Consider the following 12,934-nt stretch of genomic DNA (forward strand, 5'->3'; position numbering starts at 1 on the left):
CCACTGGGTCACATGAAGAAGGCAGGTGACCCTGCCAGAAGGGGTATACTCTGGGAGGGGCTGTTGAAAGCAAAAATGACAGAAACAGGGACAGACCTCAGTGGATCAGCAAGGATTTCTTTATTAAACAGCAGAATGGCACATTTTCAGGAGAGAAAATGGCAACTGGTTACAAGAGAGGTCTGATTTTTATAGGGTTTAGTGAATGACTTAATCATTAAAACCTTAATTATAGACACTTAATCATAGTAAAATGTGTCAGTTGGGCAGTCAGGGAAATAGAAAAGGAAATGGTAAAAGTTCAGAGCTCACTATTGCTGGCAAACAGCCAAAGTCCCCAGGGCACCCGCGGTCCTCCTTCCTCCCTGGGGTTGTTGTTCTCCATATCCTCCAGCCTTGGGGCACAGGAAACTGGACTTGTCATGACAGTCTGGCAGCAAGCCTGCTCCAGAGGAAGGCACCATGTCTTCAAGGCCCCAGCTACACAAACAGCCCTGAAGAGGCTGTGCAACAGACGGTAGGCAGGAATTTGCTCTCAGAATGTGCAGAAACCTGAAGCACCCATGGAAAACTGTCTCCTGAGAATGTTTCCAATATGCTCCCCCCAACTGAATGAGAGCTGACCAATAACTTTTATTTTTGCCAAAATTAAATAATAAAATAGATTTTTAAATCTCAAGTTTGCTTTAATTTTCATGTTACTGAATATATTTTCATAGAGTTCACGTGCCATTCCTTTTTCTCATTACTTTCTCACATTATCCATCCTTTGGATGGCACTCATCTCTTACATCCTGACTAGATTTCTTTATCAGATCTTTTGATTAAATTACCCTTTACAGGTGTGACTGGCTGATGTGAGCAGCACACTAGGTCAGTGAGAACCACACTCCCCGCATCTTGGTCTCCCGGGGCCTGTAACATCTCCTTTAGTTGTGTCTTGGTCCCCTGGAACAGATACACTATTGCACAGTTGGTGACTCTGGGTAAGAGTTCCTTGGACTATGCTTTCATTGATTTTTCTCATCTGAGGGCTGGGAATGGAGCTCCAGGCCTCATGCCTGTGAGGTGAGTGCTCTACCACTGAGTAACATCCCCCAGCCCCTTGCTCTCCTTGTATCTTTTCTCTAAGTTTAAAAATTATTTCAAACAGTGGGACAGACAAAGCACAAAAAGAAAATTCAAGTTTAGCTCATGGGTGGAAGAAAGGGCATGTCCAGGAAATGCTCCTGTGCACCCCAGTACCACACACCTTAGAAAAAGAATGGGCGAACAAAATGTTTTATGAATTGAGCATCAAAATCACTGGTCTAACACGCTAGGCAAACAAATGACCTAAATCAGTAAATATCAGTTTTCATGTCTCTTGAGAGAGAGAGGGAAAGAAGAAGAAAAAAAAAAAAAAAGTGGTGGAGGGGTGGGGGGGACATTAAGAAAAATTGAGAAAAAACACTAATAAGGAAAATTTTTAAGAAAAGCAACACGTCTAAGGAATGATTCTGTGGTCTACACACTTGGACACAGGGGTCAGGTCTGGACCAAGAATGGCAGTCACCCAAGACCCTGCCCAGCTCTCAGTTCAGGTGACGACATCCCCCACACCTACTTCAAAGGACCACCTCTTGTACACTATCTTGGGACCCAGTCATCACCCCAGGGGTGCCCTAGGTAAGTAAGCTCCTCACACTGCACCATGTCTGAGCCTCTCCTGGAAGGTGTCACTTTTTCAGCTTTTACATCACAGAGACTGGCAATCACAGGGATTGACTCCCTATGTTAGACTGCAAGTCCTTCAGGCAGGGATCAAGCTTCTTTGTTCTTGTTTCTTCAATACCCAAATCAGCAACTAAAGACAGGGAATCTTGCAGAATTTTTTGAATGGTCCAAATTAACTAATTAAAAATAATTATAGCACTGCTTTCAAAGCACTAACACATACATCACATTTTTCGAGAGATAAGCCCAAAAAACATTTAAAATACTTTAACAAGTCAGGCACAGTAGACATGCCTGTAATCCCAGGAACTCGGGAGGCTGAAGCAGAAGGATTCCAAGTTCAAGGCCAGCCTCAGCAATTTAGTAAAAACCCTGTCCCAAAAAAGGATTGGGGATGTAGCTCAGTTATTAAGTGCCCCTGGGTTCAATCCCCAGTACCTAATAAAGAAACAAATAAAAACACTCTTAACACTTGAAGGGCAAATAGTACCCAAAAACCACAGCACAGCAGTACTCACTTCCCTGAGTCTAGAAAGCTTGGATTTTTACTATACTCAGTTCAGAAGAGGTGTCTCAACTTTTCACTAATGCTGAAAAGATGCTCATTTTAAATCTGGGGCGGGGAAAGGGGAGGAACACCAGCAAACTTTTTGACTCTTTTTAAAAGTTGAACAAATACCTCTTGGGTCTCAGAAGCAACCTGGGAATCAGTAATCTCATCTAATTCATCTTCAGCAACACAGTCTTCCTGCTCTTGCAGCCCTTGTTGCCCACCACAAGCCTGCAAGTGTTCTTCATCCTGACGGCCATTGAAGAGAAAACAAGTTTTTCTCACACAGCTTTTGGGTGTTTTTGTTTGTTTAAGCACTTTTCATCTCTATGACCCATGCTTAGTTATTTTGGCAGATTTTACTACAGCAGTTCCTGCCTGAGCACAAAGCACAAAGCATTCCTCTCCATGTTAATGCGAACAAGCCCGCGGAGCTAACCCCATCACTAAGGTTGGTGGCCGGTGTGTGGCTTCTGTCTCCAGGCACCCCGTGAAGTACCTCTTCCTCATCGACCGAAGGGAAAAGGAACCTAGACCGTGTGTGTGCACGCGCCCTCTCTGAAGTCCTGCCCAGCTCTCCCCGCTGCACGGCAGCAGACGACTGCAGTATGGGGGATCCCACGCAACACAGATGCTTCTCCAGCAGGCCTCCCCTGAGCAGGGAGGGTGACTCCAGGTTTTACATGGAATATAAGGACATTCCTTCTGGAGACAAAAGCACTACCACAGAAAGCAGATCAGGTTCCCCTCTGTGTGGGTATCCTCCCAGTGTTGCTGCATGCTTGTTAAAAATGAGCAGTGCAGTGGTGACAAGCAAGCAATCATGGAAGAACAAGCAACTACAGACCCTAACAACTCACCACATGGTGTAACAATCTTGTCTACACCCCCAAAGAACACGGCGGTCGCTAAGTGCGCAAACCACCTCACGTCCCACAACTGCCTCTCAAGATGATCCGAACACACTGCATTCTATTTTGCTGGAGAAACTGCAAGCATTCCATTGAGACAACTACTACCATCCTTGACTCGCTGGCAGCAAATAAGGTCAGAGATGCTCATCAGAATTTCAGCAAATAAACAATGGGGCACAGTCTACACCACTGGATTCTCACTGGGAAACAAATGGCTACCCTTTACCTAAACTGTCAACCTGCAACTATTTATCTCAAACAGTGTTTTATGAAACCTCAATCTATGTTAATATTATAGATCCTAAAGACACTGATTTCACTTAAAATTATGTTACCAATAATTTTCTAAAATTTTGTCCACTATTAACCAATAGTACTCACTACTGTAAGTTTTAAAATGAAATCATAATTTACTCTCAAAAACAGCACCTGCAAAACTCCACAGATGTAAGAATCTTACTCTCTGGAGGTACAATAATGCCAGAGGTGGGCCTCCCACTCTTCCAGTGTCTCTGGACCTCCCCTGCTGTGCAAGTGACAGTGTCTCTTCCGACTATAAATCTGTGGTCTTCTGATTCCACAGGCACACAGAAAAAGCACTCCACATGATGTACAGAAGCAGCTTGTGGGGTTTAATTCTGGCCTCAAAGTGCAGGCTGTCAAATTCTAAGTAAGGCAAGAAACCAGGTAAATAAACCAGCTAATAAACTGCTTACCAGTGAGGCACATGAAGCCTCAATCTAATAATGAGTAAATAAAGCATCTGTGCACCCATGACAGCCTAGACAAAAAGTGAGAGGCCCTGAGCTGAGCAGAGCCAAGCGTTCCACATCAGTCCTGCGTCCCTTTCCACCCACAGGGTCACTGCAGACACAATGACTATAATAACTGAAAAATGAAAGGTGGCCACAGCTGCCATACCAGGTACGTTAGTGTGGGTGGACACTGCTCGAGAAACCACATCCAACTACCTTCTCTCACCTTTCAAGCATGAAACAACTCGGTGAAGACATTAGGACATATTCAGAATTTCCAAGTAAATTCTTACTTTCAGGCTTTATTTAATTCTGAAAATAATTTGTTCATTTTAATGTGAGAAGGTCCCATGAGTACTTTTAAATCCCCATTCTACTCTTTTCAATGACCTGTACTCCAACATTCTAGGTGACTAAAGTGATCTTTATCACCAATGGGGCTTTAGATGGTGGAACAGAGAACAGGAAATTCCTGACTAGAAATTCTCTGCACCACTCCACAAGAAGGCCAAGTGAGACGCACTCCCATGCAGCAGTGCTCACAGGCTCTGCAGAGCACTTTCCACCCTGCAATTTGTCCTTCTAAATCCCACTGTCACAGGCAGGACCAGATTCCATGTTTTCCATGGTATAGCACCATCTGTGTCCCAGTGATGAACTAAGTAAAGACAGGTTGCACTACTGCAGGTACAGGGGAAAGAGACCCACAGAGACGATTAGCCAACGATTTGTTACTGACGAGCAGTGGAAATAATACTGCCATGGGAAGTAACTAGTCACATTTTTGAAAGACTGATTTTTAAAAAGCATTCCGAAGCTTTAAGAAAGTAAGTGAACATACATACTAAAAGGCACCTTTTCATCTGGTAGGAATTTATTAGCAAAACACATGGCTATCAAAGCAAGTCCCCAAGATGCCTTTACCTGACTCCTTACTAAACCACAAACACCTTCTCATGACTAGCTACTGAGGAACAAGCACTCACAAAGGATGAAATGTAACTACTGAGACACCTTCAGCAGAAACTAAATATTCCAAGGTTCTACATAATTAATCCTTTTCAAAACCATTTATGTACATATAAATGTCTAACATCCAACAATTCTTGAATGTCTTCACCAAATGTAAGCACATTCTGAGTGAAGACGTAAGTAGCTAAGAGAGCAGCTCTAGTCTCAGCCCGGCTCTTCGGAACTAAGGCAGGGCTAAGCCCATTTCTCACTCTGCCTCAGTAGGACCCTGGAGCTCTGGAAGCCCTGAGGCTCCATACAACCCTGAGAAAATGTCCCTCCTGCAAGTGTCATAAGTGCTCATTTAAAAAACAAAAAACAAAACAAAACAAAAAAACCAAAAAGCACACACACACACACACACACAAACCCTTTTTTGATGATGAATCATTATGACAGATAAGCAATCTTACATAGTACCTTTTTCTTTCCTTACGGTTCAACTTAAAAAAAAAACAAACAAAAAATGCCAACTACAAAAACCATCTTTCTGAAATAAAAATCAGCACAATCTTTGCTTCCTGATCATAGATAACAAATTATGTGTGACATTTCCTAAACTAACATCCAATCTCTTTATTCAGGTTTAGACAGTTCTCAGTTACAAAAAGGATGGATGAACAGGACATCAATCACTGGAATATTAGCAACCTGAAGATGTCTTTAGCAGGTCAATAATCTTTTCACCTTAGAAGGACTTTATCAGATCTTGCTAAAGCCTGGATGAAAGCCCTGCATTAAGTACTTCCATCAACTGACAGTGCATCTCCACCACACAAAGCTGCTCCCTTCCTTGGGGTGCAAGCCTCAAGGTCACCATTCTTTGCAGCCTTCCAGAATGACAAAGGAGCATTACCTCTGGCCAAACAAGCTGTCAACACAAACTTTGTCATAGCTCAGATAAAGAAACTGGCAGACAGTGATAATAAGGTCTAATTTCCCTCCCTCCCAAGGGAGGTAAACAGATTTCAAATCAGTCTAAAAACCCATGCGCAGGAAGCCATGTTATCTTTGGCCATATAAAGGAGGAAAGACTCACTGTAAATTCATCTAAAGGTTCATTGATTTCAATGTCCAACACTTCGTCACTGTACAGCTGCTCTTCCTCTGGCTCTTCCCCATACTCTATCTGGTCTTCTGTCAACTCTGCATCATGGCCTTCATATTGCCCTTCCTCTGGGTACTCCTGAGTGTACAAATCTGGTCCGTCGGATTTGTGGTAAGCTATTTCATCCTCTCCTTGCTCATACTCAGACTCCTGTTCTCCAGACTGGTCATTCGTGTTGTCAGACAGTTCAAATGAGGTAACCATGCTAGAAGTCGTATTCAGATTCATCGTGACACCCTGAGAACTGAAAAAATACAAAGAAAGACACTCAGTGAGAGTGGATCTCAAAACTAAACCATTACATAATGAGTTGTTTCTAAGATTTAAATTATGGCTGGTGAAAAATTATCCCAGTCCCCAACAAACACACTTTTATTCCACCAGCTAGTAAAAACAAAGCCCTGGGAGCTACCCTGAGCCATGCCAGGACTCATGATGCAGATAGGGCCTCCACTCTGCATCTGTATTTCTACCGGACCATAAGAACCCACTCAATCAGATGAGGAAGCAGGTCTGACTGGCAACTGAACCCAACACTTTCCATTTCATTAAATGAAATGTACAGAATTTGTTTGTTGAGTACAAACTAAAAATAAGAGTACTATTCTGCAAGCAGAAAACCATAGATGGAATTTTAAGAACAAATTGGTTTCTTTTTAAAGTCTATAATATAAATTACAAACTACTGTTTAAAAAAACTCTTAATATTAAAAGACTGTATGGTAAGCCAGGCACAGTGGCACACACCTATAATCCCAGCAGTTCAGAAGGCTGAGGCAGGAGGATCACAAATTTGACAACTTAGCAAGACCCTCAGCAACTTAGTGAGACCCTATGTCAAAATAGCAAAAAGACTGGAAGTAGCTCAGTGGTAAAGACACCCTTGAATTCAATCCCCAGTACCGAAAAAAATCTATATGAAGATACATTTCAACGTTCAAATAAAATTTAGGCCAATCATAAGTATCTTCAAATTGTTTTAAATTAGCAATATCTGAGTAAATATCTGGGTTTTAAAAAGGAAAAAATCATATTGCATTCATTAAATCATACTAGCCAAATGCCAAATAAGATGATGTTTCAAATTTGTAAGATTATGCAAATAAAGCTATGTTCACACCTATTAAGTGTCCAGTCCTAACAAAACACTGAATATACCCACATAGACTATAAACCACTTTGACTAAGATTCAAAAGATGTATTTCAAGGCCAGTCTAACTAAAAAAATTAAATATAATAATGATGTCAAAGAATAGAATTGGAAAATTTAGCTGCCTGGTAGAATAAGTAAGAGCTGTATTTTTGCCCATATTATCACTTTAGGTTAGAAAACTGTTATAAATCTATATGACACATATTTTATTCATTACATTTACGACCAAGACATGCATTTATATTTTCCCAATGTTTCCTCATTTAACTGAAAACTGTTTCTACCTACCAGAGTATATTAAGTTTTTCTTTCCAAAATGGTAATTCAGAAAACAGGTATGTATTAACACAGACTGTCTCAAATGAAACACAGCCAGCCATCCCACACTCCGCCCCTGCACTGAGGTGTGCCAGTGCCCTCTTCCATGGAGCGCTTTTCGAGAAGCAGCAAGCATCTGCACTGCCATCCATGGACAAGCTGCATCTGGCCACCAGATGCAGGTGCTGCCCTGGTTTCAAGCAGTTGATCTGCTTACAGAACCTGTCACGGCTTCCACATCAGAATACGCTAACATCCCATTCAGAGTGCAATCATATGTTGGATATAATACCACATTACTCAATTATACTTCATTATAACTATAAATCACAAACAGTTCCTATCAATTTAGTTAAATAAAGAAATTTTAATGAGTTAATACTGAATACCTGAAATTTTCTTCATCTTCATTATCACTCTGTAAAAGATCATCATTTAGCTCTTCATCTGACAAATCCGATTGATTCTAATTAAAATAAGAAATCTAATTAATGTGTGTCACTTTCATAAGAAGACTTGTTACAAAAGAGCAAAATTACACTGAATGGATTATTTCGAATACATTATTTCTAACTTTATGTTATTAAAACATTGCCATCCAGAAGGTTCCTTCAGTTTGATATCACTACGGACAATCCAGAGATCCCATACACATTATACTGGCTACTCCTTCCAGACTAAATTTTAGATGCCACAGGTAAGTAAGTATAAAAGTAGCAAGTATAATGATCAAATTTATTTTAACACAAAAGAAAAAAGGTAAAAGGTCCCTGGGTGGGGTATTTTAAAGAATTTTTCCTTACCATACACAAAAAAGAATGTTAGCCTTAAGATATAACTAAATGAACAGCAGGGTGTTGATGGTGCATGCCTATAATCCCAAGGGTTCCAGAGGTTGAGGGAGGAGGACCACAAGTTCAAGGTAAACCTCAGCAACTTAGAAAGGTCCTACACAACTTAGTGAGATTCTGTCTCAAAATAAAAAATTAAATTAAAAGGGCTGCGGATATGGCTCAGTGATAAAATGCCCCTGGGTTCAAGTCCCAGTACAAAAAAAAAAAAAAGATATGAATAAATTTAACACAGTATCCAAAATCTAAAAACTTTTTAAGCAATATAAAAAGTGCAACTTCAGAAATAAGAAGTTTTTAAGATAACTGGATCTCTAAACTGAAACAGTTAACTTCAGCTTTTCCAATACAGATCACATATGAAAATAAATGTTGGTCCCTCCATTCCTCAGTTCCTGACAGCACTGTGCTGCATCCTATCAGCAAGCAGAGCAGTGACTTCATCAAGAGTCCTAAGCTTTGTTGGGCTAACATGCTCCAACATCTTAGGTGCGGGGACAACTTCACTTTCCTTCCTTATTAAAATTACTCATGTGTAAAAGGCATATATAGATTACTACTACTCCTCTAGAAGACAGTCAAACATACAAATTTTTATTTAAAAAGGGAAAGTAGAAAAATTGACTTAATTTTCCAACTGAAGACGAAACAATGTTTTTCTTTCTTAACACCATATACAAATAGGTCTCTCAAAGTTGATAGTATATTCATTATTACAGTATTTCTGATAGCCAAAAATAACAAATCCTATTAATTCTAGTTCCAAGAGACCCCATTTATTATTGACATTACATTAAGATAAAAATAATACAGGCCACATAGTCAGCTTATTTGCAGAAGGGGGAAAGGACAGAGCTCTGTGGCAACAAAACACACTGCTTACAGACTCACAGTGAGGTTCCTGCTAGCTGGGCCAGTCTGACGTGAAGGAGCTGCCATTAACAGATGCAAGCCAGGGCTGTGCTGGCAAAGACAAGGTCAACAGTTCAAGTCCTAAATAAGATCTCATGATAGCCTCAAAAAATCCAAATTTCACTCAAGAGGCTACTTCCCTGAGTTTCTAAGTTAAACTTTTTTTTTTTTTTTTTTTTTTTTTTTTGCTGAGGATCAACCCAGGGCCTTGTGCATGTTAGGCAAGAAGACAACCACTGACCTATAATCCCAGTCCTTCATTAGTGAACCAATAATTCACCAGACAAGCAAACAATAGGAATATGTGTAATAGGCCCTGACCACAATCTCTCTTCCTAAGGATTTAGCCTTTCTCTCTCAATTTTGAACCTACTGAGTAACAGACATGGGAGACAAGAACAAAATATCCTCTTCACTGGAAAAGCTGGAATTCTCAGAGCTAAACTACATTCCACAGGCCAAAGCTGGTTGTCAATGCAGCCCCATAAGATGGAGCAGAAGGTTTTCTCAGGCAAAGTGGATAGCAGCCCAGGAAGACTCTCCTCCAGATACACTACAGGAAAGTAGGACAAACAGATCCCAGAGAGAAGAAAAAGTGGCCAAGGAAGCTAGTGAAATCCTTCCTCCCAGTCTTTCCAGACAGGTTGTTTCTCAACAGGGAGAGAAGCAAGCAGGGAAGAAAAACAATGGTTCTGAGGCTCCCAAGAACAAGCGCAGTATGAGTTCAAAAACAGGGAGAAAAATGGTTACCCAACATTCTCCATCACTGGTACCTATGACAGAGACCCCCTTGGTGTACCAGAACACCTGTCCACGCACTAGATGAGGCCAAATAACAGAGAAGCTAAAGAAGGAATAGAAACGGGCAGCCCACTTCCATCCAATCTTATCCAAGTTTTAAAAGTTCTAACTTGGTCATTCCAGCCTGCTTCATCCTGAACTTGCACTTCAACCACATGTATAAAACTTGACCCTAACGATCGCTTCTCTGACAGCATGACATATGTAGCACACTCAGTGTATGCTTCTGGCCATGAGGACCCTGTGAGCCTCTCAAGACACAGGTAATCTCTGTGAACTTCTTGGAGCTACTTGGGGGAAAGCAGAGGTGAAGCAGCCAGTACATCAGCCCAGTGGGCGCCAGTCGCAGACTGTAGCAGCAAACTTGCTAATAAAGATTCCCTTGAAATCAAATACCACTTAAACCAACAAAAATCATTTCATCTATCACATCAACAAAGATTGTTCTTAAGTGAAGTGAGAGAAATGCTTATCCACTACTGCTGGAACAGAGACTCATCAAATACTTCCAGAAAACAACTTGACACGAGCCATGAAATATGTGTGTCCTTAGGTCAGGAGCTCCCTTCTGCGGACATTTCCAAAGAAAAACATCCCCAAAGCACATTAAGATTCACATCTTAAACAATTATCGTAATATCTGAGGTTTACTTCAAAATAATTCAGAAGGTAGGCACTGTGTGTGGATAAAGACAAAACAAAACTACTTTTAACTGGAAGTTGCTGAAGCTGGCTGAAAGACACACGAGAGCAAATTACACTGTTCTCTGTTCCTTTGTATGTCTGAGATTCTCCATGAAAAGTTTTTGTTTTGTTTTAAGTTACTAAGGTTTAGATAAGGTCTGAGTATTCCCCAAGGCATTATGTTCTGAAATGGGGATCAATAAATAGCAGAACACAGAAAAACTGGTTTGGAAAAAGTACTGTGTCAAATTCATGTATTAAAGAAAATGCAAAAATACAACACACTAAGTTACAAGAAAAAAGAACTGGCACTTCTACTACAAGATTTTCATAATATTACAAATAAAATCAAAAGGGCACCCCAATCAGTGATAACAGGGACAAAAGATGTCAGTCTACCACATGCCTTAAAACACTGGCTTACACTACCTATTACTGATGAATCTTTACCTAAAAGTGTAACAAACTTTAATAAACAACCTTTGAGAGTAAGAATCCATCAAAAGTTTAAAACTCTTTAAAACTAAGTATAAAAAACTATGTTGAGCTGGGCATGGTGGCACATGCCTATAATCCCAGCGGCTCGGGAGGTTGAGGCAGGAAGATCACGAGTTCAAAGTCAGTCTCAGCAAAAGAGAGGGGTTAAGCAACTCAGTGAGACCCTGTCTCTAAATAAAATACAATAGGGCTGGGGATGTGGCTCAGTGGACGAGTGCCCATGAGTTCAACCCTCGTACCCAAAAAAACCAAAAACAACAAAAAACGATCTTGATAGTCTTATCAAATGAAAATAGCAAGTATTTTAAAATACTAAGGAATAAAATTTTTAAATTTTACTTTCATCTCTTGCTTCACACTTCTCATGAATGTTTTATGTTTAAAATAGATTGGTAATTTATTGTACATAAATATACAAATTTAAAGATAATTACTTCAAAATTTTTACTTAATCAAAAAGGATTACAAAAATTTACATGAGAATTTTTATTTATGTGAATGTTTGTCACATCTGAGTACATTTATCTTTAAACTTACCTGCAAATAATCCCAAAAAGTGAGTTCCAGAACCATTATGTAAAATATTAACCTGAGAATGTTACATTCCTGTAAGGTGAGGGCAAGATTCATGCTCCCACTGTCCTAAATCCAATACCTGCCAGAGTACCCTGAACAGAGTAGAAACCAAAACATTTGCTTCAGAGGGTTTACTGCTTGACTTATATTTAGAGAATTTATTAACAGTCAATTCTGTGCATTTGAAAATTAATTCAGGACTGGAGGTGTAACTCAGCAGTAGAGTACATGCATGCTTAGCGTGAGAGAAAACCCTTAGTTCTACTCCCGGCACCAAAATAAACAAAAATAATGATTCAATTTACACAATTTTTATACATTCCCAACATTCTAGTAATACATCCTATGCATAAGTGATGTATTCCTGTAATTAAAGTACCATTAATTAGTGTTTTCTTTCAAGTATTTCTTACCTTTTTGCCAGACAGCAAATCTTCTCCAAGTAAGTCATCTTCAAGTTCACTGGGAGAAGAGAGGAATGTCAAAGCATTATTCCTACTAGACTGGAAAGTATGCTGACCACTGAGAAAGGGTTCTAGGGCTCGGGGACTTTAATGAGAAGTCTGCTATACTGAACATTCTTGTAGGTACGGAGAGGCTTTGACACAAGAGGCGACCCACTACACTTTCCCCTTAGCTTTGCACCTCATTAGGAGATCTTAATCTCTTTGGGACTGTTGAATGATTGGTAGAAAAAAGAAACTGTAAGAAATAATAGCTTTTTCCTCCCTCTACAAACTTATGATGAAATAGGAAAAGAAAGACAAAAAAACCAAGACCACAAGAAACCATTTGATACTCACCTGGCAAAGCTGAAAAAAAGAGCTTACAACTTTAAAACCAATGATGAGGTTATAAAATTAAGTAACAGTAACTACGGGAATCAGTGTTTTCCTGGACATGTGAGCAGGAACGTTAGTTAGTGAAGCAAAAAGCTGGAGAAATTTCTCACTGAATTTAAAAAATAATTTTGATTGGCGAAAATGGCTACCACTGGATGATGATTTCAATTTTGGAGAAGCCAATCTCTTAGAAGCGAATGTCTTTAAAGACCAACAGTGAAGGAAAAGGCACCATTTGACTGAT

At 40.0% G+C, this 12,934-nt stretch overlaps 1 protein-coding gene across 3 annotated transcripts in view; it reads right to left on the bottom strand.

The window, feature by feature from the left end:
• The window catches only part of Rbm33 (RNA binding motif protein 33), a 103,529-nt gene that overhangs the window by 67,589 nt on the left and 23,006 nt on the right, over positions 1–12,934 (bottom strand). For 2 of the 3 annotated variants that reach the window (XM_047560385.1, XM_047560384.1), the window contains exons 3-5: positions 12,262–12,310; positions 7,916–7,992; positions 5,986–6,298 (exon numbers count right to left, since the gene is read on the bottom strand). In XM_047560385.1, the coding sequence (XP_047416341.1) occupies positions 5,986–6,298; positions 7,916–7,992; positions 12,262–12,310 (439 nt within the window). Of the gene's footprint in view, positions 1–2,395; positions 2,516–5,985; positions 6,299–7,915; positions 7,993–12,261; positions 12,311–12,934 lie in introns of all 3 variants that reach the window. The other variant, XM_047560383.1, reaches the window with a different exon arrangement.

Source organism: Sciurus carolinensis, chromosome 8 (genome assembly GCF_902686445.1).
Source record: "Sciurus carolinensis chromosome 8, mSciCar1.2, whole genome shotgun sequence".
Classification (NCBI taxonomy): domain Eukaryota; kingdom Metazoa; phylum Chordata; class Mammalia; order Rodentia; family Sciuridae; genus Sciurus; species Sciurus carolinensis.